At 42.9% G+C, this 27,334-nt stretch overlaps 1 protein-coding gene across 5 annotated transcripts in view; it reads right to left on the bottom strand.

The window, feature by feature from the left end:
* Window positions 1-10,679: 10,679 nt before the first annotated feature.
* TBX4 (T-box transcription factor 4) overlaps window positions 10,680-27,334 on the bottom strand; it is a 706,415-nt gene continuing 689,760 nt past the window's right edge. For all 5 annotated transcript variants that reach the window (XM_086954928.1, XM_086954931.1, XM_086954927.1 and 2 more), the window contains exons 7-9: window positions 23,300-23,388; window positions 15,692-15,936; window positions 10,680-12,073 (exon numbers count right to left, since the gene is read on the bottom strand). In XM_086954928.1, the coding sequence (XP_086811054.1) occupies window positions 11,448-12,073; window positions 15,692-15,936; window positions 23,300-23,388 (960 nt within the window). In that variant the 3' untranslated portion in view covers window positions 10,680-11,447. The remainder of the gene's footprint in view (window positions 12,074-15,691; window positions 15,937-23,299; window positions 23,389-27,334) is intronic.

Raw genomic sequence — 27,334 nt, 5'->3', positions numbered from 1 at the left:
TTGGTCTTGGCTGTGTGTGGGAACATGTTGAGTAGGCAGTGTGCTGGTGTGCATGGTACTACTCTGTCTGTTATTCGGGCCGTTTCCGTCGTCACCTCCTGCCAGTAGTGCGCCAAGGCCCGGCAACTCCACATCTTATGGATGAAATTCACTCCCGCTTCCCTGCACCTCGGGCATTCTGTATCTTCCCTATGAAAGTATCGATTTATTTGTTTGGGGGTAATGTACGCATGATGCAGTAAGTAAAAGCTGATCAGCCCAAATCATGCCTTTCTGAACACCTTTGGGGCCCATTGCAGTATGTTTTTACAGTCTTTGTCCTCCAGGGGGTGCCCTAGATCCTCCGGCCAGCAATTTCTCAAATCATCCAATGGCTTAGCAGAGTCTCTTCCAATTGCCCTATACAGACATGTGACTGCCTTTATTATGCCCCCAGTTACCCCTATGTACTCGCATGTGGCGTGCCGTGGTGGTTCGAGAGTACCAATCTGCCAGTGTCGTCACATCTCCCCCGTGACTGCCCTGTGGAGAAGGAACTGGCCCTGCGGGATGTCCCAGTCAGCACTGAATTCCTCGAATGGAAGCAGTTCTCCATCTATATACAAATCCCCTACTTTTGTCACCCCTGCCTATATCCATTCATCTAATCCTCCCCATTGTCCCCCGTGAGGAAACACGCTAATAGTTATTAGTAGCAGTTCCGGTGAATTTGGGTGTCTCGTTTGGGTCTTCTGGAGGCATCTGCTCCAACACCGCTGAATCACTCTATGCTCATTGGTATGTATGTGCTGTGGTTTGCCGGTCCTCATTAGAGTATGGACTAATTCATCCCTCTCCGGAGTGAGCAGGGGCACGCCCTTATCTGGGGTAATCCTCCCTGCTATCCATTGGGTGAATCTCTGCAGCTGCTCTGCCAGGTAGTAAGCCTCGAATTCCGGGGTTGCCAACCCTTCTTCTGCTGATGGCCACTTAACATGGCCAGGGCCACTCATCGTTGTCCAGTCCCCCATATGAAGGCCGAGAGGCAGGAGTCTAGCTCCCTGAACCGTGCCCTGGGGATCCACACAGGCAGTGTAATAAAAAACTACAGCAGTAGGGGGAGGGTCACCATTTTTAGCAAGGAAATCCTTCCCGCTACCGAGATAGGGAGTTTCCCCCAGAATCCCATGCTGCCTTTTAAGGCCCTCAGTGCCCCCCTAGGTTTCTTTCCTGTACGTCGTGGGGCGAATGGAAGATCCTCACCCCCAAGTATTGAAGGCATTGGGGCTCCCACCTCAGGTCCCATAGCCACTCAGGTGGCTGTCGTCCGTTACCATTCGGAACAACCTGGATTTCTGACAGTTTACTCTTAGGCCCGAGAGATCTTAGGCCCGAGAGAGTTCCAAACTCCTCCATCATATGTCTGGCCCCTGGCAGGTCCTCCTCCGAGTCTTTTAGGAACAGCAGGAGGTCGTCAGCATATAACGCTATATGGTGCACTTGTCTTGCCAGTCGTAACCTCCTGTATCTGTCACCCACCCTTGCCACAAAGGCCAACGGTTCCACGGCCAGGGAGAGCAGCAGGGGGTTGAGGGGGCATCGCTGGCGAACGCCCCTCTCCACCTAGTACTGTTCTGAGATTGTGCAGCCCGTGCGTACCCTAGCCGCTGGGCCTACGTACAGCAGTCCGCTGCTTCAAACTCTCATGTTCTTAGATTTGCATTATGATGGTAAAACACCATGCCTCTAGAAGCCACAAAATCCTTTTACAGCAAGATCAGAGCCCACATCTGAACATACTTAGCGCCCATGCACAGGTCCAAAAGAGTTCCATCACTTGTTTTGCCACAACTGTACTACTTATATCATATAAATTAACTCAGAAATATCTATGAGTTAGTGTATGAATTGCACAGAGTAAAACTCTGGAACATGAAGAAGCAACCACTGGTCTGTTTTTACAAGTACATGCTTCAGACAGAGCAGTTTTGTAACCTGGGCACTGATGAACATGTTCATAATGCAGCCTTAGGATACCTAAATTCAACATTCATACCAACTTCCATCATGCCAAATTAAAGCTTAAAACTTGTGGTGGTGAACCAAGGCTTGACACTTGGCATCGTTATCTATGCAAACCACAGTGTCTGCATTTAATGGAAACATATTGAGCCATGCTCTGTCTTTCCTGCTAGATGAAAAATGCACATTAACAGTACACCTTGCAGTGGCGGTTTCCCTCTGAGGGCGTCGGGGCTCCGCCCTTTTACATTTCTGGATATGCTTACCAGTCATTTAGGACAATAAAATACCCATTTACGATCTCCTAAATGCCTTGATTGCTGGGCACTGTATGCCCCACACTCACTCACCGATATCACCACTGTAGTGTTAATTCATTGTTAATTAACCATGTCACGTGACTCACCCTGCCTGTCCTGTTTGCGCAAGCAGCCTAGCCTAAGGCTAAGTATTTGCCGGCTGAGAACTTCACAGCCCTGAAGGCTGTGATGTTATCAGCTCGGCAAAGACCTAGCTGCAAGGCATAGTCTCCACCCCCGATGGCGTGGAGGTAAAGTTAGCCCCGGGCATTTTGAATACAAGCCCGGGATCGCTAACCCTCCACGTCAACTAGAGAGAGTGGAGCTTGTCACCACACCCTTTCCCAACTCGTTACAGGGCATGGGTGGGATCCCACCCTGTGACGAGTTGGGAAAGGTTGTGGCAGGTGGGAAGCAGGAATCGAGTCTGAGCAGACTCAACCACCTCAGGCGTCCCACGCATGAGCCTGCTGAGATGACGTTGTCTGTACTAACTCGGGTCAGTTCAGAAACCCAGGTAAGGCCCAGGCGGGCATTTTTAATAACTTTCAGTAATATCACCAGTAGGATGCTCGGTTTTGGGGACCCTAGATACTCTGTGAGACTCCAGTGAGCAGGCATTGGGTAATCTAGACAGCCTTACTATCACAAGTGCTGTCACACCGTTAAGTGTTGTTACCGCTTGTTACAAGAACACTAGCTCTGCACGGCAGTGAGGGTATTAAGCTTTGCAAGTACAACCAAACTGACCTGACTGAGGCAAAGTGCTGGTACGGGGCTGAGCTCAATGAAGAGCTTCGGATGGATGTAGGGGCGGAGGGTTCACAGGGAGGGGTTTGAGCCCACAGAAAGAGCATCGGGCAGGAGGGAGGGTCTGAACCCACTGAAGAACATCGGACACAAGGCTGCGTTTGTCTGAGCCACTGAAGCACGTGCAACGGACAGTGGTGAAGACTTTGGACGCGGACCTGGGGAAGCAAGTGTCGGCTCAAAATGCTGTGATTCTGGGCAAATCACTTATTCTGCCAAACAAAAATATGAATGCGCCTGGTTTACTGAAACTGCAGCTAGTGTAAAGCGCTCCGTTACCTGAGGGTCGAGTGTGCGTTATAGACGTCCGGCGGTGCGTGTTATGTACAGGATAAGGGCACGACATAGGCACTGCTCCATGTTGTGGTGCAGTACAACAACATGTACTAAGTCTGCACCACTCCATGTCGTTTATTCGGCACATATTTTTGTTCCAAGCATGCAACGCTTCATGCTGTTATGTGCACCTATGTGCTCTACATTATATACAGCAAATAGGCTATTAGTTATGTACTTGTATAAGAAACAGGAGTGGGAACCCGTCAACCTTGTTGGGATTGGGGAAGAGAACTATATATGTAGAGCAATATCCCAACTAGTATGATTTGTAGACAATTAGTAAGGATATGAGTACAACATTATCAAGCGAGGAACAAGTAGACTCTATATGATTGTCATGTGTGTTCAAGGCATCATTTTACTCCATATTTTTCTCAAAAGATCGGGCAAGTACAATTACAGTTATTATCAGCACTGCAATTTACAATTCAAGCATAACAACCCAGAGGTGTACAAGGTACACGAGTGAAGAGGTGAATAACACTACGGCGACGCAAGTGACAGAGTGATCAGCGTGGGCGGCGCAAGGTGTTTGTGCATAAATATATACAGTGAATAAAAAACAGAGTGGTTTCTAAATGATTTAAAATTATTATTTTTGTTTGTCAATCTTTGCGAGAACCACTGTGTGAGGGGCGCCTAGGGTCTTGCTGATGAGTCGATGGCGTTTCAATCCGTAACAATTGGGATCATCTTCAGGACTGAGTGGGTTGGTCCTACTTGTTCCTCGCTTGATAATGTTGTACTCATATCCTTACTAATTGTCTACAAATCATACCAGTTGGGATACTGTTCTACATATTAGTTATGTACAGCATATGTGTACTACGGATTGACATGTACGCACTTCTTTGCTAGATAAGCCATACATTTTAACATGCACACTTTTTGCACTCCACATGCACTACGATGTTAAGCACCACACCCAAGCCACATATGTGCTCTGCTCTGTTTGTGGTAAGTACAGTTCCGAGTACCACCTGTGCATTGCTACATACATTCTTATATACAGTATTAACGCACTACTCCATGCACTGATTTGCACATATGTAAATCATGTGTGTATGAACTCAGTACAGCTGTGCACCATACATGCACAGCTCCATTCATTATTTTACTTACAGCAGCTTTCTTAAACCACACACACTTCATTGCGTCTCTATTCACTGCCTCGTACTCACTGGAACATACAGTGGAGCAGTTGCAACATTTATATAAGCATGCCTGCCTTGTTGTTTTTGCAGTTGCCGCCCTAAGTGCGCTGGGGATGCCCAGACGTGGGTCCCAGGCACTCCACACCACTTGGAGTCAAGCTAGCCGGGCTGATGAGAGGTGTTACCTCGAAACCGGTCCGGTCCTCGGATGCTTGATTCCGTTCTGGGAAGGACATGGCTTTTGTAGTTCGGACTGGACTGTTCCCATGGGGCAACAGGGTCAGAGCTGATTTGCATATCGCCATTGTCTAACCCAGGGTGGTGTGGAGTGCAAAAAAACGATGGATTTGGGCCCAGATCTTTTGACTGGGGAAGTGTGTGACATTGATCCACATTCGGTCCATCACTTGTTGTTTTTGCAGTTGCCGCCCTAAGTGCGCTGGGGATGCCCAGACGTGGGTCCCAGGCACTCCACACCACTTGGAGTCAAGCTAGCCGGGCTGATGAGAGGTGTTACCTCGAAACCGGTCCGGTCCTCGGATGCTTGATTCCGTTCTGGGAAGGACATGGCTTTTGTAGTTCGGACTGGACTGTTCCCATGGGGCAACAGGGTCAGAGCTGATTTGCATATCGCCATTGTCTAACCCAGGGTGGTGTGGAGTGCAAAAAAACGATGGATTTGGGCCCAGATCTTTTGACTGGGGGAGTGTGTGACATTGATCCACATTCGGTCCATCACTTGTTGTTTTTGCAGTGTACGTGATGCACAACACGAGTTCAGGATGAGCATGGCTGAAAGCAGATGGTGCGTCAAGTCTCCCTGCCTGATAGTACGTAGCTTGCATTACTTTATGCGTCATAAATGTCGGGCACAATTTATCCTCTAGAGAAAGTACCCTGATGCACACCTGGTAGAAGCCATGCTCCTCGGAACCAAATCATTTTGAAAATCGCATGTCAAAGCTTGTTTTAGAGGAGACGTGTTTCTTTTCCAATGCAGCACCCCCACACCATGAACTTTTAATTACAGAAAGTGTCACGTCATCATCTTTCATGAACTTAAAAACTTGGGGCTGCTAGGCAGCAGGTTTAGAAGTGCATGTCCAAAGGCAGCTGTTTAGTGCGCTATTGCAGTTTTACCACACTCGATCACTCACAGGTTTCTGTCAGTCATAGATTCATTCAGACATTCACTCATTTATACACGAAGATTGGTCATTCTCAGTGAATCATACAGTGGAAAGGCACTCTGCTCACTCGCTAGGGGCGTCAGGGTGCAGCACTGTGCTGTTGCACGCACATTCATTCACCATTGGTGAGTGCAGCACGCTAGCAGCAGTTTGAAGGCTGCTCTTAGGTCTAGGCAAGGTGCTGTGCACATCTATGCATTTGTTTATGTAAAGCTACACAGACCAGTGACCCTTGCCTCTCAGTCAGTGGCGATGATTGATGACGGCCTGAGTACCCAGGTGTGGCTTCATTTTTACGACAGGAGGAAACAGACACCGGTAGAAGGAGCTCACGCAGAAAGGGATGGTTTAGAAAGATCATTTTGTGAAATGCTTTTTAAGTTGTGCTTCAGAGTAGTTACGAGTCCCTTGCTTTAGCGTCGCTAGCAAGTTATTCACAAATAAACAAGGCCAGAGCGCGGTCCAGAACAAATCTCGCAGACCAATTCCGCTGTTCTAACAACAGATTGCTTTAAAATTAACCTTTGCCCTGTCAAGAAAACAGGTGTCTTACGTCCTTACGGCTCTGTGAAAGTTAAAATGCTTTGCTGCCGCAGGATATGTTTCCAGGTTACATACATGTTTTCGATAGCCAGGCATGTTAGAAGCTGCTCGCCAAACTCTTTTAAAAGAGTGGAGGTGAGGCACAGCAACATTTTAGGTTGTGATTGTAGTTTTATTTATATAGCACTTATCACCCCTGATGAGGCGTCAAAGTGCTTAGATGTCTTACAATGTGTGTGTGTGTCAATTTGATTTCTGGGTGAGACTGGGCCTGTTCAGACGTCGAAGTGCAACGGGTCGGACTAGCAGCAATCTGACAGTGCTTGTTGGGCTGGTCCAACAGCTCTGTGTGTGGGCCTGTTTTTTTGAGGCTGTATGTTGGCCTGTTTTGTGTTCTGCTGCTGCCTGAGTTCATGTTTACTGTTGCTTTCTCTGATCATATTACTGCAGACATTCACTACAGCAAAAACACAAATGCATGCTGTCTATGGTACTGTAAGATAACTATACACCATCACCATGTCTTCACAAGTTCAAATATGCCCTGATTTGCAAATGTCATCACGTGGGCCGGTTTGTAACTATCTAGGGTCTGCTTTTATGTTGGTGCCCATGCTGGAGCATATTTTGTGTTCGACAGACTGAGGCTGACCTTGATGTTCTTCATGTGTTTCTGAAAAGAAGGTTTGGTTGGTGGAACAAGAAGAGTTTATTTAAGTGAAACTGCCTAATAATGGTGATACAATCGTGCAAGATCACAGAAGCCGCTGCAGTACTGACAAATGAGGGCTGCACTGCACAGCTGGATACAAGTGACATGTGATCTTTGCACTGGTTGAATGCGTGTGCTGCTTAGGGGAAGACTGTGCTTAATTTGAGCCAGTAGTTTCTGGTGCTTAACACTGGCACCAGCACTTAATTGGCAGCACGGGCACTTATGACAGTCCGCCACATAGTGGGGTGTTTGCCTGATTTATAGTGAGCAAAACAACAGTTGTTTACTCATTCATTAAATAGTTAAAAATGACTAAAACCTGCCACCCTTGCTAATCTCAAAGCTTTGGGGACCTGGAATAGTCTGAACTGTCGCACTTGTAGGAGTGTGATGGTTAGCAGCAGGTTTGGTACTGTCACTGGTAGCGTTAGCAGAGGTAATGGGTGGTGTGGGCTACAGTGACCTCCTGATGAGGGCCCTGGCACTTTTCTTTTACAAATTAAGCACAGGGGGCAGAGGCTAGAGGAGAGGGGCTTAGAGTCAAAAGCTTACTCTTTAACTGCCCAAAGGCACCAACAATTTTATACTACTGTGAGCTGAAATAAGTAGGGCTCAGTGTGTCATGATGTACGATGCCGTATCCTCCAGAGCAATCCACTTTACAGGATCGAAGGCTCTTTCAGAGGAAACGCAGCCCTTATCTGAAAGAGTCTACATAAAACTGCAACTGACTGCTGAATTGTTACAAAATGAGCATCCGATTGCAGGATGTTGTAGTTGTGCATTTATTTGGGTAGCATATTTCTCTTGTACAGTTCATACTTTGAACGGAGTCACCTACAGGCATTTTTAATGGGAGACCATTGAGAGCTTTAGAGGATGAAGGCAGTGCAAATTTCGCCCAGTGCCTGTCAGTGGGTCAAAAAGGTGCTCAGAATACTTGGTCATCCAATCCTTGGCCTCTCTACTGAACATACTGAGTAAATGTCACTTATTCCAGATGCAATTGTGATTCTGTGCAACTGTGTGTGAAGGAGGAACACGCTTTCAAAAATATTGAGATGGCAAAAGTAAATAAAAATACAATGCTTACAGGTCAGTTGGTGCGTTTTGTGTTTGGGGGTTGTGAAGTTCTATGGTTACATTGGATAAGCAGCTACCTATGTCATTATCATATGAAATCTCTTTAATTCTTGTCCTATCTACACTTTCACAGTGTTTTCGAATATCAGAGAGGCACTAGAGTTCACTCTCGGGCTGTGAACTCTTAAGGCACAGACTGAAACAGTTTTGATTAACAAATCTTCTATTGGTATATGTTTGAGTGTCTGAGAAGCAGGGATGTTGGAAATGACAATAGTGCAGTTCTGATCCCACACTCTCATGTCCTGAATCTGCTCCCAGAAGATTGCTTCAAAGCAGTATATTCATTCAGTACTTGTAGGTAAATATAACATTTAAAAAACGAATGCTAATCAATAAGTGCATAGAAATTGATCCGTGAAACCACACAGACAGGAATACTAGTCTCTGACTTTGCTGGGGACTTGTACAGACAGTGACGCAGACGTAACCAGGGCCGAACTGGACTGCCTCGAGTCAAGAGGCCCTGACGAGATCGTCATTTCTTTGCATTGACCCAAGTGAGAACATGTACTTGCTGTGCCTGTGCTATTGTGCTAAGGTACATGTGGACAGAGTTATAATCTAAAAATCCCCCAGTTTTCTGAAATAGAATTTCTGTTTGCCTGGCTAATACTAAAAGAATCAAGGATGAACTTCGTTCCTGGGATGGATCTCCTTTGCCATCTAATTTTTAAAGTATTTGCAATGTACAGTGTTACCAATGGTGTGAGCCTTGATGACTTCATCACCCAATACAGTAAAGAGGAAGAGATGCGTTACAGGTAGAAAACACTTAGAGGCCCTGTTTCCATTGGTTGTGTGTGCTTGGCTTGGGGGTCATTTTGCAAGCAGACCAGTTCGAGGATATGGCACATTTTTGATTTGTTTTTAATGTTTTCTTCATACATTTTTTAAAATGTTATATTTAGATTTCTTTTTGCAACAATTTGCAGTAAATATGTGGTTTAAAAAGCCACCATTGTAATCAATTTTTTCCAAAATTTTCTTGCGGGGGGAAAACCCACCCGCACCCTCCTTTTGCAGTTCCGGCTTGCTCGCTTTGCTCGCTCATTTGCTCGTTATACTACGATACAATTTTTCGCTACACCACTTTCAAAATCCACCAGCCTCCACTGACACCTTGCTCATAACACAAATGTAACGTGCCTTGTGCAATACCCACAAATGGACAGCAGAAACACAGCCCCCACACTATCAAATAAAAAAATGCTTACTTGCTTGGTAAACATAAATGTTTAGCAGTCCTCGCATTGATTTTCAAATAATATACAATCAATCAGTGGAACTGCTGGTCAGCATTAATTCAATCTGGCTCTTACCTTGAGATGCACACTAGAGGGTTTAAATTGTACAAGAATTGCAAGTTCGGTAACACACACCCACTGAGGGGAAATAATTGACTCTCCGAAACTACGAGTCCCAACATGCAGTATAATGAAAACTTACTGAAGCGACCTGCCAGAAGGCAACAATGATAAATGATATGCAAATAAAAGGACCGGAAAATGAGTGGTGTAGCCAAACTAAGCCTGTGATCAGGGATCGGGAGGGTCCGAAACGCGTTAGGCTGGGACATGTATCTTCAAAGTGAAATGCCAGACCTCCTGCTAAAATAAATGCATATCGTGCGTTGTGGCAAACATGAAGGGGAGATATTGCGGCGGTTCCGGCCGTTCGAGACTGCACCAGCTCTGTATGTGACTTGTATATCACAGGTTCCTATTTTAATGAAATAGCTCCATGCCAATAGGGCACTGACAGTGTGATCTGCATTCCAGCAGAGTACTGGGATTACAATTTAAAAAACGGAAACAATTACTCTCAAAATACCATACTGTAGACATGTATTTCTATTGAAAAGGAACTATGTTTCAATTTAGCACTCTTTAAGAGTATTCATTTTGCCAAGCACTTTGAATTAAAAAAAATAGTAATCTGATTACTTTACAAGACAAATAGATTTCAGTAACATGTTGCCACTTAAGGAAACTGTGATCATGATGGGCAGCCCTGCTCATAGATGTTGCCATTCTAAAACATGCCAAATTAGGGGCATGTTGCACTTATGCATTAGTATCGCAAGCCGTCTTACTTTCCACATTAGAATTTGAAGCCTTTTTGCTTTTCACAGATGCCCATACTGTTTTAGCTTGCTTCTTCGAGAGGAAGCATACATGTAGACACATTCACCCACATATACAGCATGTATATTGTCTTCTACTAAACAAGTTTAAATTTTTATATCGAGGTGTGCGACAAAACCAATAGAAAACTTTGAAAACCCATGTAACATTTATTGTTAATAAGTAATTCATTTGTAAAAGCAAAGCGGAGTTTGACACGTGGCCTGCATTTGTGATATATATTTTTATATATATATATATTTATATATAGATTTATATATAAATAGGTATTCAGCATGCAAAAATTGTAGTGATTCCCCATGTTTGGCAAACAAAGAAATTCACACTGGACACCCATATGGAATGCTGATTTTATGTTAACTGTATCAGGATGGACGAGCCCATTCTTCAGTGGACTTAAAAAAAAAACGTTTTCATTATGTTCATTTTGGCAAGACTGAATTCTTTGCAGAATTAGCTGCAATGATCTCATTGTTCTTGTTACATACTGCTTTAGGAGGTTCATATCTATGCGTCCATTAATTGCCATCCGGGAATGCAACTGGGACATGCTGATGGTCTTGCAGTTGAGAAGCAAAAGTCTTGCTCATCTTGAAGAGAATAGCAAATATTCTATCACCTGTGTAAGTGTTGACACGTACTCCATACTACGTTTTAGAAATATTGATGTTGTCTTTGTTTGAATCTGGATTCCATGTCCCTTTCATCAAACCAAGACATGGGAAAGCGGCAGTTGCAGAACTCGGTCTGTTTCTATCCTGTGTTGTACAGTTGACTGCTATAAGCATGTAGGCAACAATTTCTCTAAAAAAACACACCTGAACATGGGGACATGGTTCTGAATATCACATAATAACATTTCAAAAAATCGGACCGAAACTAGACACAGATCGTTGTATAAATATGATCTGGGGATTTACAGTTAGAATGTGATTGTCGACCTCCCCCAAAAACTGTGGGGGGAAGTATTTTGTTAATTAAACAATAGGTTCTCCAAGGCACTTTATGCAAATTTCACTGGCTCACAGGCTACCCACGGGCAAAAGGCACATTAAAAGTAGCGAACTTAAAGATGATAAATGGCAATATGTTCATGGAGGTGACAGTCATCCGTCCGGCCAGTTTTCCACAGTTCCCATTCCGGAATGATACTGCAAAGAAGATTCTCTGGAGAGGGAAAAGCTCTGTGCATAAAGGAATTCATTGGTGGTGTTTAAGTGGGGGGAAGGTGCTTTCCTCTCGCACAGGGAAGGGTGAACTCTTTCCCTAGCAAAGGAGGATGGAGGAACCCTTTCTCGACCTTGAGAGTGGGGGAGCTGGTTGTAGACACTGTAGGGGGAATCACCTGGGGGCTGCGAACTCTGGCCTGTGATGGTGGGGAGACGCGGCATCATGGTGGCAGCAGTGAAGTGGGTGGGGAAGTGCTGGTAGGGCACGGCTTCCATTGTCTGAACGCTATAGCTGGTGTAAGGCGCCACAGAGGTCCACATGTTACAGCTCAAAGGAGGTGGTGGAGGAGGCGGCAAGTCTTCCACGGTGGAGACGCCTGCGATGTCTGGTCCTGAGCTGGAGAACATGCAGGCTTCCCTTTGAGCTACCTCGCTGCGGTAGGATGGGCTCAGCATCTGCTGCTCATACGGAGGTGGGGATCGGAAGTAGTGATCATCGCCCACCGAGGATGTAGCCTCCAGATAGGACCGCTTGCAAGAGAGATCCAGGTGTCGAGCACTCTCTGTAATCAAATAGCACATCTTCAGGTTTGGTAAATGCAATCTTTTTTCATATACTTGTATTACATACTTGAAAGAATACTGATCTATTGTCAGTTGTTAACTATGCTGGTGTCACTTGAGGAATCTAAATTCATAAGCAATACTAATTCGTCAATATAATTCTATACATTCTATATTTTTATATGCATCATTAACTAACTTTTCAAACACCAATATGAAAAAATAATCAAATTATTCTATACGTATTCAGTAGAAAAATCCAAGCCAAGTATAATAAATACTGGGTAAATCTTGACAGTCAGGGAAGTAAGACTGGTTTTGTCTCTCAAAGGGGCACATTCGTCTATCAACTTCAGTCTTGTTACTTTTGTTGATATGTTCATAATGGCCCTGCTGATTCAGAATGTAATTTTAACTGGAAGAAATGTATTAGCAAATTTCTCAACCAGGGATGCCCTATAGACAACAGCATCCTCTAGCACAAAACCCTTAACAATGACAATGAGCTCGCCGGATGAAAATGAGGCAGAACATATGATTTTGGGTGAGCGGGGAGGAAGGGGGGGAGACGAAGGGTGGTTGTTTATGGTCTTATGTGACATGCCAGTTGTGTTTAAACATTGTAAAAAGCAAAGAAAAATATTTAAAAAACAAAAAACAAAACAATGACAATGAGCTTGTCAAGTACATTCTAATGGACATCCAAGTTGGTACCACCTAATGAATGATAAAACACTTGGTAAATGACCCTGCACTTGTCAGCTGCAAACATGTTGATGACTGATACACTACCAATACAGAGGTACTCACCAACCATGTCGTTCCAGGCCCCCCAGACCCAACCAACCCCCTCCACCACTCCATATGAGCTACAATTGCTTCCAGCTGGACCATGTATTTCACCAATTAAGGATACATCACAAATCCAGGCCCACATTTTGTAAGAGGCTTCTTCTGAGTACAACAGATTGAAGAAGAAGAATAGGAATACAACTTGAATGATGCTGAAGAGGAGGTCAACTACCTGAGGAACCCAACCCCCACTATGTACTGGAAGACAGGGAGTGTCTACAATGCCAAGAGAAGAGGAGGAATTTTATTACCTAAATCCTTCTTACTATAGACCATATTATGGCAATGCCCCAGAAAATATGCAAACTCCATCTTTGGTGTAGATGCCTCTAGATGCCATTGATTTGTTAAGAAGAATGATGCAGGCTGTGCAAAGCTCTCTGCGGCAGATAGAGATCACGTATGACATTTTAACCTAAGTATCTCTGGGGATTTGTTATATACAGTCCAGCAACAACCTAGGGCTCCTCCCTTACAGATGTACCACGTGTAAACCAACATGAGGAAAAGGGGAAGGGGTGACACGAGAAAGAAAGTAAGGAAGAACAACAGCAACAAATGAGGGAAAAGCCCTTTCATTTCATTCCAGTCACAGCTCAACCCAAAGGAGAAGAACTGGGTGGTTTTCCACCAGATGACATAGGTAAATTTAACAGCCTCATGGGGAGACTCTTTGGTAAATTTAATTCACCTTGAAAATTAATCTGCAAAGGGCAACCAAGGCCATTTCCGTTTTGGATTGTGATTGGTAAGAAAGCTCTTGCAAATGAAAAATTCTGCCACTTACACAGTCTATAGCATATTCAGGGAATAGATGGAGAGCCCTGGCATGTATTCTAAACTAAGCTAAAGGGGACTGGTATTTTATTCACTTTTCAATGTAGATCCAAGGCACTGGTGATGCTGTCCAAGGTCTGCCCGAAAAGGGGGGTGGGGGAGAGAGGAATAGATACATTGGGGACGGGAGTCAATCCCTTAGTGGCTCTATAAGTGCAGGCTACTAATGCTGCTGCAATATGTGTCTCACCTAATGCAATATTGAGAAACACAAGATCTAGCACAAAATTGTCTTCTTCATTGACATAAGCTATACTTTCAGAAAGGAAACAAGTTTCCTTGGCCATTATTGGCACAAATTTCCAATACTAATTTTTAACAGTTGGCTAATGCAGCCATTGGCAAGAGCAGCTAGCGGCACGGTGCCTCTGTTCATCCAGCGGTCTAATCTAAAATAGTCAACATGATGGCAATCTTTGTTTGGCAAGCATATCAATGAGGCATTGCAAGCCACTGTGCCAGTATGAACATTCATTGCAAGTCACCATGACAATATAAGCACGTCATAAGCTTTCCCTTCACTACAAAGGAAGATACCAATTCCAGACCTCAAGGAAAAGGCAGTTGCATATAAACCGGGGCTTGAGGCAGTATTGGTAACTCTCCTAAAACAATGGTTACCAACAAGATACCAAAGAGGTTAGCCAAGATCACAGGCACCTAGTACCACCACAAGCCAATGAGGTGTATCTCTGGCCAAACCATGGCAAATCACATGGCAGAATCACGTGATTCCTTGGGACGTTCCCCTCTCTTTGCCATGCTGTAGTGAAGCAGGATTGTGAATCGTTTGGCCTTTTAGTAGGACACTACCTCCTATGAAAGAATGCTAGAAACTATACTCTTTGAGCATTCTTTGGAATTTGTCACAAAGCTTTCACTCTTGTCACTTGTGAAACAGAGTCACACCAATCTTCAGTGTCCCACTAACTAATAATAATAATAATAAACCACATTTGTAAAGCGCACAATCACCCATAAGGGTCTGTAGGTGCTGGGGGCCGTCAGGAAGATTAAGCAAGCTGTTGCCCAGAGTCACATGGTGCTGGGCTAATCTGCCGCCGGTGCCGGGGATCGAACAGTGATCCCCAGATTCCGGAGTCAGTCGCCCTGGCCGCGGAGCCACATCTCTTCCTTAACTGATGATTCCAAGACGATGCCATTGAAATCTTTCAATACCTCTAGCTGACACTTCTGCCTGGACATGCCTCACAAATGAGAGACCACAGTAGCACAGGCGGTGCTGCACAACGTCTTTCATTAAGATGATGATCATTCCTCCCATCCGCTTCGTGCTTCAGATTCTGATTGGTAACTACAACTGAATTATGTTAATCTTAGTATAATCCACTACAGGGGAAGACACGGTTAGCTGTTTATTGGTCTTCCACTATAGATTCGTATGCAACCCTTCCTACTCATCTTTTCCTTGTGCTCTATTTGTAACTCGCACCTGCTGGGCGGTAATCTCTATGCCGTCAGTGCATCCGCTGGCGCGGCAGATGAACTAAAGACTTTCGCTGCCACTCAGCAAATGTTTTGGTTAAATGAAACAAATCCCTAAGTGACAGTTGGTCAGCAATTAAACCATTATTTTTTAGCAGATGTCTACCTCTGCCAACTTCTATATAAGGCATTGGGTTGGTAGCCCCAACAAGTAATTGGAAAAGCATAGGCAGATGTTCATGTGTTTAAAGATCTTTCCGTGCTGTAAGTTCTTATCTTTACTTCCCCAAAAATGTGAACTAGCCACAGGTAGTCACAGTTGTGGGACATTTTGGAACTTGAGATAAAGGCTGTTAAATTTTTTAAAGAAGGGTGGTTTAACATTAAATTATTTTTTGATCTTTTAAATGTGGGTTACAGAAAAAAACATATAGTACAGTATAAACCCAGGTACCACTGTAGCAAGTGCCTAGATTGCTTACCCCTTCTTTTCAGGCAATGGTAAAATAGTCCTGAATCTCGCTGGGCAGCGAAGCTGTTGAGTTGCAGGTCCTGGGCATCGGAGGCGGCAAACTGCATGTGAGCTCCATTCTCGTACTGGTAGTGCTGTAGGCCCTGGTGGTTTCCATGCAGTGAGTTCAGGTCGGCTTTGCCCGATAACTGAGCATGATGGCTGGACACCAGCCGCTGCCTCATGATGCTTTTAGAAATCACTGGATACTCCTTGCTGAAATGCAGGAAACAGAGTCTGGTTAGAAATTGGGAACTCATTATTGAGTTGAGGACAAAGAGCATGTTCTGAGGAACGTAGAGATCTGATAACATAGGGTTGAGCACTTGGTTAAAGAGTTTCTAAAACTATGTCATAAGAGCTTGAATTAATGGAGGGGTTCCTTGTCAATCAGGCAAAGCAATTTTAATTTGATACTGTTTCAGTCTGGGAGTCGGTGGAGGCTTTTCAAGAAGAGGGTTGGCTAATTCTACCTTGTTTTTAGACCTGTCCCTCTCGATGGTGCAAAAGACTCCATTTTGAACATTATCTAAATGTTTAAACAGATCATACAATCTGTTTCAGTAATACTGACTGTGTACACCATAAACACACATAATGGTCCGAGGGAGGTACACAGCCTCGAGAATATGATCTACTGAATGTGCTGGTGGCCGGCAGCTGCCTATGAAGGACATAGTGTTCATTAGGGAAGTGCTGTTGAGTGCCTGTTTTGTAACCGGTGTATGAGTGGTCAATATTTTGGTGGATGTTCTACTTTATTTCTGTTGATTGAACATGAAAATAATAAAAACCTCTTGGACATCTATGATTTTACAATGGGATTACCTAGATAAAAGGTTGTAAGCGCTAAAATGTGAATTTTAATAGGATGTATAATTATGGCAGCTTAACTTGGCAAAGCTCCTGGTAGCTCAGCCTTCCTTGACGCACACGCACTTTAGACTCATTGAAGAGCATAATGCCCAAATGTGAACCTTAACACAATGCATAATGATGGCTTTTAGCACTGTTTTATCCATTGAATTGCTGCTTTTAGCACTGTTTTATCCATCGAATTATGTACATATTATTTTTATTGTTGTGTGTATGCAACGATTTTAATTAATCATGCGTAATAAATGTACTTACTTACTAATTTACTTAGATAAAAGTAAATTTTCTACGTAGTGTCTCAGGTTAATGTTGGGACCTTACACATGCACTTCATGGGATGAAACATAAAATGAAGACAAATGTATGTAAAGTGTTATATATCATATATGACTGACTGCTACCTTGGGAGTCTGCCGTGTAGGTAGACGGGGGATCGCAGATTAATACAAAGTAGCCTTTTAGCCGAATGCACTGGGCTATATTGGCTTTTAAAAGCCAGCTTCTGTTTTATTGGCCAGGGTCTCTGCTGTACTTTAATGGCTAGTGCAACCTTCTGCAGTGCACTATAATGATATTAGAATATTTTGTTATATGAGCCTTAATGTCCGTGTTGAAAGCAGTCTCTAGGGAGACACAGGGGATTTCATAGTTCTGTGGCTCTTGGAAGATTTTCCTTCCCTTCTTTCATAGCAGCTGATGTCATTCAAGTCAGTTTTGCACCTTTGTGGATGTCCCCAGCTGGAACTGACTTAAGGAAGACTTGAGACAGGAGTTGTGGAAAGAAGGAATGCGTATTCCTCTCCTCCGCCTCTGCCAAGTTAGGGTTGCCACGTGCCCAGATTTCGAGTGCCCGTATTTATAGTTCTGAATTCACAGGCGCAGATTTCAGCTATTTTGTTCAGGTTTCCCATTGTTCCTGTGGACCATGGGCATCTTTATCTCCATAAAACACCCATGATTAGTGAAAGAAAATAAAAATAGTCTACAGTCCACACTGTGTATAAGGGTAGTCAGTAATATCTTTTAGCTATATAGTGGCTCATTGTGACGATGGCAGCTGTCACTCCCAACTGATTACACATAGGACTCTGTAGCAAGTGCATTACATACCTGAGCTATTTTATACCCTGGGAGCCACAAGATATACATAGATCTTTGTAGCAGGTTCTTGAACCGTTGACTCCCAGGTCATTTTCATACTGTGGTAGCCTTATGGCAACTCATATGGGTGGGTCACCCATTGGGCACCAATAGCCTCTTGTCTTTTAGTCAAGGGGACTGCTTTGGGGAACTGCTTTTATCAGCCAAAGCTGCAAAGTGTTTTAATTTCATCCTAATGTACTGCCAAAACACGTTGTTCAATGTTAATAAATTTAATTTTTCAATATTTTTCTATATGGATACCCTCCACGATACCACACTCTGTTAACTTTTCTATGCAAAATCAATTTCTAAACCCCAATGCATTTCGGATCAAGCATATCCTTCTTCAGGAGATTTTTTTACATAATCCCCAGTCATTTTACAAATCAAACAAAAAATATATATATGCTTTAAATACTGTTATGATTTTTTTAATGACTAGATTCATCAACGTAACTTCGGCAATACCCGTGAATAAATGCTGTTAAACTTCAGTGGTCGTTTTAAAACTACAGCCGTATGAAAATAAAATAACCAAATCACCAAGTTTTTTATTAGTTGTTTGTCCGTGTGTCTCAGTTAAAAAAGAAATTCCCCTTTGCATCTCGCATTGCTATGAACTTCACCAAATGTGAATATTTAGTTAAACCAAAGAGTGAATGTGTACTCAAAAAACACCTGTTCATTTTTTTTAGATATTACATATGGTAGGTACAATATTTACAGCTCAAAACTATAGAATCTAAATCTGCTCGTTTATAATGCGGAAATCGGCATCGTGCAACCTGCGGAGTACAGACATCATCTGCTCTAGCGTTAAGCTGCTCATCTTAGTCATAATACCCAGCTCGCACCACATGATTAAGTGCTCCCACTAAGTACCATTATGAAGTGGTTAGTGACTTGTAACGTACTCCAATCTGGTGTTTCCGTGGTTGCCATTTTAGAATAGTAAATACACCCTCTAAGCGTGCAATATACAGAATTGAATGTGGATATATGTAGTGACTACAAATGTATATGTCATCTTTATACCAATACACAAAAGGGGCCCCCTGTAAGCGATACGGGCAGACGTCAGGGGAAAAGTATTCTACTAGAGAGAAAGGCCTACCCTAATAAATTGAATAGTGGCCCGAGACGGGTCCCAACAGATTAAATAACCCACAGCAAGGAGCTCACCTGAGGGTCATAGAGAGGTCACACGGTACACAGAAGGTATTATAGAAAAATATAAAAATCTTTATTTTCTTTTTTTTCACATTTTTTCTATTTTATCAAAACAAACTTCATGAAAAGAGTGTAATGTTCTGATACATTAATTCATAGAGTTTTAAAACATATTTTAATAGATATTATATATATTCAACATCATCACCCCACAACACCTCTCACACACCACATCCTCTCGTATCTTTCATTCACATCCAGACATTCAACAAAAAGAATAACACATTCCTCAACGTAATCACCAGAGTGACCCAGTAAATAATAGGATCCTGGAAGATCTTTGTGCCCAATTGCCAGACACAGGATCCAGAACACACGTAAAGCCAACGCGCGTTTCGGTGCTTCGCCTAGATGAACAGGCGCACCTTCCTCAGGGCTCTCACGTCGAGGTAGTGGGGGACACAACACATAAGCAAAGATAGTTCGTATTCGATCTATTGTTGACAGAAAACATAATCACATTTTTAGAATGTACACCACTTTGAACCGTGCCACCATCTCAATTTCTTTCATTTGTTTTTGTACATATGATAAGTTATAAACAACATCAGCTAAAGAGAACAATAATAGTTCATAGATTATAAACAACATCAATTAGGGAGAACAATAATAGTTCATACAATATATATCCTGTGATCTACTAGATTCAAACATCAACCCAAATTTTGGTGAGCTCCAATGCTGAAGAGATAGGGAATTTCAATAGTACTGTTATGAACTTTGCATCTAATGCATGAAGGAAATTCCTGGGATTCAAAACATCACATACATGCCTAGAGTCTGCAATCATTCTAATCATTTGTCACTTATAATTATCGAAATACTCAAGAAGACATGTTTCAGAGAAATAGCGAGAAAAAAAGTGGAGAGAGAAGAAAGTTTCTTTATTAAAACAAAATCCATTTACCTATTTAGTAAAACTTATTAGACTCCACAGTCTTTGCGGATGAGACAAAAACACTCTCGAATGCGATAACAGGTTACACAGAATTGGTCCGGTGGCGCCTGGTAGAGATCAGGAAAGAACACCCCTGAATGAAAAACTTCAAAACATGTTCTAGACAAGCGCAACATTTTTTCAAGTGTATTTCAAACGAGCCAACGGAACAACCTCTTTTTCAATTTCAATTTTTTAATTGCTCGCTCCACACTGAGACCGAAAAGGCAGGGACAGTTCATCGTGCGCAATGAGAGTATTAACTGGGAGGAGAGACGAGGGGAATAACGAGGCGCTTTATTGAAGCCCTGTGTGTCATTCCGAAACTTGTTCGTTGAAGGGCATCAGGCCTGAGGTTGATTTATGTCTTTTCAACCTTTTAGGTGAAACTAGGAACGAGTCGTTTCGCTGAGTCTGATGTACAGATCGGAAACCTGATATTCTAAATGTGGCTACATTGACTCCTCCAGAGCGGGTAAGTCATTGAATTGAGAAAGAGGTTGTTCCGTTGGCTCATTTGAAATAGACTTGAAAAAATGTTGCGCTTGTCTAGAACATGTTTTGAAGTTTTTCGTTCGGGGGTGTTCTTTCCTCATCTCTACCAGGCGCCACCGGACCAATTCTGTGTAACCTGTTATCGCATTCGAGAGTGTTTTTGTCTCATCCGCAAAGACTGTGGAGTATGTGATGTTTTGAATCCCAGGAATTTCCTTCAGGCATTAGATGCAAAGTTCATAACAGTACTATTGAAATTCCCTATCTCTTCAGCATTGGAGCTCACCAAATTTTAGGTTGATGTTTGAATCTAGTAGATCACAGGATATATATTGTATGAACTATTATTGTTCTCCCTAATTGATGTTGTTTATAATCTATGAACTATTATTGTTCTCTTTAGCTGATGTTGTTTATAACTTATCATATGTACAAAAACAAATGAAAGAAATTGAGATGGTGGCACGGTTCAAAGTGGTGTACATTCTAAAAATGTGATTATGTTTTCTGTCAACAATAGATCGAATACGGACTATCTTTGCTTATGTGTTGTGTCCCCCACTACCTCGACGTGAGAGCCCTGATGAAGGTGCGCCTGTTCATCTAGGCGGAGCTCTGAAACGCGCGTTGGCTTTACGTGTGTTCTGGATCCTGTGTCTGGCAATTGGCCACAAAGATCTTCCAGGATCCTATTATTTATTGTGTCACTCTGGTGATTACGTTGAGGAATGTGTTATTCTTTTTGTTGAATGTCTGGATGTGATTGAAAGATACGAGAGGATGTGTTGTGTGAGAGGTGTTGTGGGGTGATGATGTTGAATATATATAATATCTATTAGAATATGTTTTAAAACTCTATGAATTAATGTATCAGAACATTACACTCTTTTCATGAAGTTTGTTTTGATAAAATAGAAAAAATGTGGAAAAAAAGAAAATAAAGATTTTTATATTTTTATATAATACCTTCTGTGTACCGTGTGACCTCTCTATGACCCTCAGGTGAGCTCCTTGCTGTGGGTTATTTAATCTGTTGGGACCCGTCTCGGGCCACTATTCAATTTATTAGGGTAGGCCTTTCTCTCTAGTAGAATATGTCATCTTTATAAACTGACAAATGGCACAACATTATAAAAGTGTGGTGAGTTCGACATCCAGACTTGTATGTCAGTCATCTTAGTAGATTTCCTACATTTAAATTAATAAACACAGACAAACTCTTCTTTTTCATATATTCAGAACATTAATATTGCATTCTGAACTCATATAAAAAAATGCTATTACACAAGCACATATTCCATTTTCTTGAAAACAACTAATTTGTAAAAAAACAAGACATTTCTAATCAGTCATTGAGGACCTTAGGTTATATGGTGTCCAGTTTTTCATCCAAAATATTTCTATTTGTAATAATTGTCTGGTGGTGTCCATGTCCGGTCTTTTAGCCACTATCTCCAGGATTTGAAAATGTAACTGCGATATGCTGCGTCTTTGATCAGAACAATGTGTTGCCACCGTTGATTTATTCACTTGTCTTCGGATGTTACTCTTATATTCTGAAATCCATATTTTTATTTTCTTTCCATTTTGTTACAGATGTCATCAAATCAAATATTTTCTTAGTTTTTTCTTTGGCTGTCCAAGGGTTCCTGTATTTGTTAAAGACGCTGAAATGGATCTGCAGGTGGTCAGACCAAACTACAGAGGTGGGGTCACTGGTCACTAGGTGTGGCGTTCTAGAAATCATAAGGTCCAGAGTGGAGCCCTTGTAGTATGATGGTTTCTGGCGGTGTTGGTTCAGGTCATTGAAAAAATGCAGCAAAGTTGTCTAGAGGATTATTTCTTTCCGAGCTGCAGTGAAGTTTGGCATCACTTAGAACAATGATGCTGTCTAAGCTGATTAATTTGGCTGTAAATAATTATAATTCAATGTTCTCTACAATGAAGGAGTTGGTTTGTCTGGGTTGGTTGTAGATAACGTTTTTCATAAAGTTATTAGTGATAGCATGTGAGGAGATTCAAGCGATAAAACATTTGAAGGATTGGAAGCGTGTATTGGTGTGTTGCTTGCAGCTTAGTGAGTTTCTGTGAATGACTGCTAGCCCCACTGTGCCTGCCTTCCCAGTCGCATCTCAAAATGGAGTAAATGGGAGATATGAGGAGGGGAAGTACACTATTTGTAGTGTTGTTGAGCCAAGTTTCAGTGAGGACCATGATGCTGATGTAGTAGTTATTGATTGTGTCTGAGATCTCGAGGCAGTGCTTGACTACCAAGCAGCAGCTGTACATCATGTAAATGAGGGAAGAACTGGAGTGTTTATGCACTGGTTGTCTGAGACGTACAGTGGAAATTAGGACAAGATGGAGGATAGGTTGTAATTTTGGGTGAATGTCTGGTATGAATCATGGGGAATATGGATCAAGATGATGGTCACATCACGCGCATGAGCATGCGCATTTCTCGCAAGACATCTTGCGAGAAATGCGCGTGAATTCGCAGTTCTCTCAAGATGTACCCCACGTAGGAGAGAGACGGCGAGGAGGAGGAGGGCAGCCCGGGGAAGCCGCAGTACATTTAAGTGTATTTTTATTTAACTTTACAATAGTTTGTAACTGTATTTTTCAGGGGGCGGGCTGGTTAACTCCACTGTGGAGTTGGAGTTTTGCCCTATACTCCGCGATTCCTGCGGAGCTGGCAAATCTCCACACACTCAGCTGGTGGAGCGGAGTATAACGCACAGAGTTAGTCTGAAGTTCACTTTCCCAAACGTATAATTAAATGTTATTGAAATTAAGACTGGTATAAATAAGCTGCTGTCACCTTTTAACACTCTCTGTGTCTGTTTAACATACATTATTTGTGTTCGATGGGACTTCTTTGATCAGGATTATACTCACCTTTGCAGACGTGCCACGCGCAGGTCACTGTCATCGCTCCCCCTGAAACCTTTGGCAAATGGATTGTTTTCAATTTTCAGTTGTGTAATCTGCAAAAGAAGACATATGCATTAGAGAGAGCCAATGCAGGGATAATGTTCTCATGACCTTGAAGAACTCTCTTTCAAGAAAACTAAGACACCAAGTAAAACTGTAGAACGGGGTATTTGGAGTCGAGATGACTTTTGGGGCAGTGTGGGTTGGATTCCTCTTTGTGGAGGATGGATTAGGATGACATACCTCTCCATCAATCATTTTGGTACTAACTGTAAAAAGGTAGGAAGCTGCTTCTCGGGGCCATCCTTTTATCATAAGCTACCGAAAGATGTTAAACAAATGCTGTTCCAAGTTAGGATTCAAAAATATTTAGTCAATGAGAAACAACAAATTTAATCAAACATTAGTGCTCTGCTGTTCCCGATAGAACCCTGCTGTGCAAAGGGGTTTTGCCTACAAAAATTGGACAAAAAAGAAGAATAAATATGAGCTCATTATAAACATTGGTTTATTACAAAAGCAAACTGATGTGTGACAGATATTAATTGACTTGTCCCAATTTGCAAATGATTTATTATTGCAATTGTGTGCAGAACACCAGTCATGCTAAAACAGTGGTACCAAAAGCCAGCATTGTGGTTCAATGAACACTCGTATCTGACAACTGCTCTGATCTGTGGATAATGATTTCTAATCCTGACAAGGCCACAGCAATATTCCATACCTCCAAGGTGGATAAGTGGAAAAACCACTGATTTGTGGAAGTGTTTTAGAAAGAGCTTGGTTAAAAAAGTGAGCATTTCCTTTAATCAAAACAAGTAATCAGCCTAAGTCAACAGAAGTTCTTGAATCGTTTCAGGATTTATGCTGTCTTTTCTACCGGCCTAACGAAAATCAAACCACAATACATTCCCACCTGTCTTCAAAAGGCATTTTTCAAGAGAGAAGGTATGCTCCTAAGGATGCCCTTTTTTGGGCTCATGGGTCTCTTCCAAATTGGGCCTAAGAATCGGTTTTCTATCTTTTTTAGGTCTCAGCTACATACAGCTCCAGCTTCCAATACATTACATATATTTACAGTGGGTTTTAGCTCTGCGTCTGGCTCACGATTGAATCATTATATTGTCTTCCTCACTTTCCTGCTCCTGATTCAATGGCTTTCTTCCTATTCGTGTGTTTTCACCGTACAGGAACAATTTGGTCTCGGGTATATTTATCAAAATGTCATGCAGTGCAGCAAGACATCTTGCTTCGCTATGTTGCGTGACATGAAAAGGGCAGCAATGCGCCATACCTAACATTATATGGCGCATTCCTGTCCTCTCCTTGCATTGGAGCACTGTATACCGCCAAGCACCAACACAGACACCCTCGCACCATAGTGAAAGGGCATGGACTGTTTTTGTACAGAAAGGGGCACCTTGAGGCTTTTTCCTCTTTCTATGTGTGCTGCATCGCTATGCCTCCCCTGAGAAGCATTCCCAGGTGTACCACTCTTGGTAAATCTGGGAATGCGACAAAATCCATGGGTGTGCCTTGGAACTCCTCCCTGAGGGAGAGTAACTCAAGGCAGCAACTTGCGCTGTCTTGCGTTACTCCAGATTTACCCTGCACCGCAGGGATACATAAGGTGGCCTTGCGCGTCTTGGTAAATTTCATCTAGGTTTTGCGTCGCCCTTGTGTTACCTTGCGTGGCGCATGAGCAACACATACATTTGATAAATATGGCCCTTAGTGTTTTGACCGGATGATTTCTTTCTTTCTACTGCATGCTTAAAGAGAATATATTTTTCTTTTGTTTTGAGCTCTCCCTGGGACTGCATGCCTTTCCTGAAATTCTCTCCCATTTTTCTCTAACTCCTCACTTCTCCCTGAATGCTCTATTTTCACCCCTCCACACTCAATCTCCCTGTCCTTTTCTGCACTTTAATATGAAACCCATTCCAAGATTACTGGCCAGACATGTGCATGCGTATTTGCACATGAGTTGCCATGCCACTGCCAACGAGCATAGCAAAGCGAATAGCTCGGACATTTAAAGCCAAGACCCTGTGGCTTTGCCAATGCTTGTTTTAAAAAAGTTTTCCATGTGTCGGAGAGAAATAAATGGTCTTGTATGAGCTAGAGCAGAATAGAGTTAAACTAATACATCACCCAGACTTTCAAGCCCTATATGAAATAGCAATCACGTTTCTTATAGTGGTTCATACCACGATTGTGCCATCTCTAAGCACTGCAAATAACAGATTTTACTATTACACTGATGTTGGCAGGCAGGGGGGATAGAATGTTTAATGTGCTTTGCTGGGATTTAAACCTGTGACCTCCAGATCTCTGTATGTCTGTGGCAAGCGAGAAACTTACTCAGACATCCAAGCGGATATTTAAGCCACGAAAACATTTTTATGTTCTATTTTACAGAAACCATTCATTATAAATAAATGAATGGTCTCTCACCGAACACCTGGTGACCTTTTCATTGAGCCTTCGCGATCGGTGTGTAGCCTTTTAGCAACCGTGATAAAGCAACCAAGCAGGTTAGGCCTCCAATGCCGCTCATGCACGTAGCTGATTATTAGTTAGGACATTTCAGTAAATTCCTGAGTTCAGCTAGTAACATATTTCTGGGCATCCAAAGCCACAGTACAAGGTACCTAGAGGCTCTGATAAGGGGCACGTCCTTCTTCAAAAAGAACTATTATTTGCCATGCAATTAACAGTTGTTAATTGGTTAACGGTAAGAAATCCTCAAGACTAAGGCCTAGTCCCGAAGGGATCAAGGAGTGCATGGAGTCGTGCTCCTGGGGTACTGTTATAAGTACCCTCTTACCTGCCTTTGTGAATTGGCCCAAACCATATAAAAGGGGAATATTCAGCAAATAATCATCATATACTATTAGGATACACAGACAGGACTGCGGCCTCTGATCCGTTAGTCATTGGGAGTCAGACATTCCGAAGCCTCTTCACAATGCATGCATGAGTGAGGAACAGAGGACTCCGCTCCACGCCGCTACTTACCGTACCCCTAAATGCCTTTGTAAACCGGCACCACTACGTCACTGCCCCCCTCCCCAATGAATATGTTGGTCGTACTACTTACTCCTTTACCTGGAGTAAGACAACCCTTCTCACAGAGAACTTTTTGTGCATAAGGTCCCTCTCACTAGCACCGCTTCAGACATTTCTAAACTATTCCAGGACAGCAGAACCTCGTGAAGTTCTTAATGGCAGCCGCAGACGTGGTTTCTGCCATGTGTCCCTGCAGTGAGCTTCGGCCATGACAGCGTCCAACATGACCCGTGTGTTTGCTCGTATACCCATGCTGGTGTGACATCTGCAGGACACGTGGCTCGGTCTCGCGTGCTTTGCTTGTGCTCAAGCTCACATGGCTCGCAGGAAACTTTGGACACTAACATCGTGGTGTTTTCATTCTCGACTAGTTTAAAGCATCGAATTCTCAGGGCACAATGAGGCAACCACGTGCATGTCTGTCTGCTCCGGAAGCCTCTGGGCCCGAGTTTAGCCCCCTTAGATTACGGGAAGCCACGCCTCTTACAGAGAGTGGCAGGGCTGGCTGCTTTCCCCCTCCCCGTTCTATTAGTCACTAATGGGATCATACAGACCTGGCATATGTCTTGCGGTGTCTTTATGACTTAGCTTGAAGCTTTAGTCTATGTTTATTTCATATGCGGGGCCAAGGGTAAGAGAATAAAATGCCTGTCTTTCAGATTCCAACCACAAGGAAGGCTCTTAGCTGCAATTTTATGGTCACATTCCTTGTGTGTCTCGCAGAATACATATGCTGTAATTACTTTTCACTTCAGATTTATGAGTGAGCTTTTCTCGGCCTTATTAGATTTGCTGGCTGCTCTGAATGACATCTTAAGGGGTTATGAGTTCCCTGAATCATTAGTTACTCTCCTGGTCAAAGTTGCGAGGATAACTTTCAAACAATGTGCTATCAAGCTTTTGACTGCTTCTCACCACTCTGCCCTT

The sequence above is a fragment of the Lissotriton vulgaris genome, chromosome 2_1 (genome assembly GCF_964263255.1).
Source record: "Lissotriton vulgaris chromosome 2_1, aLisVul1.2, whole genome shotgun sequence".
Taxonomy (NCBI): domain Eukaryota; kingdom Metazoa; phylum Chordata; class Amphibia; order Caudata; family Salamandridae; genus Lissotriton; species Lissotriton vulgaris.
Note: the sequence above shows the minus strand (reverse complement) of the source record. Positions and strands in the feature narration are given on the sequence as shown.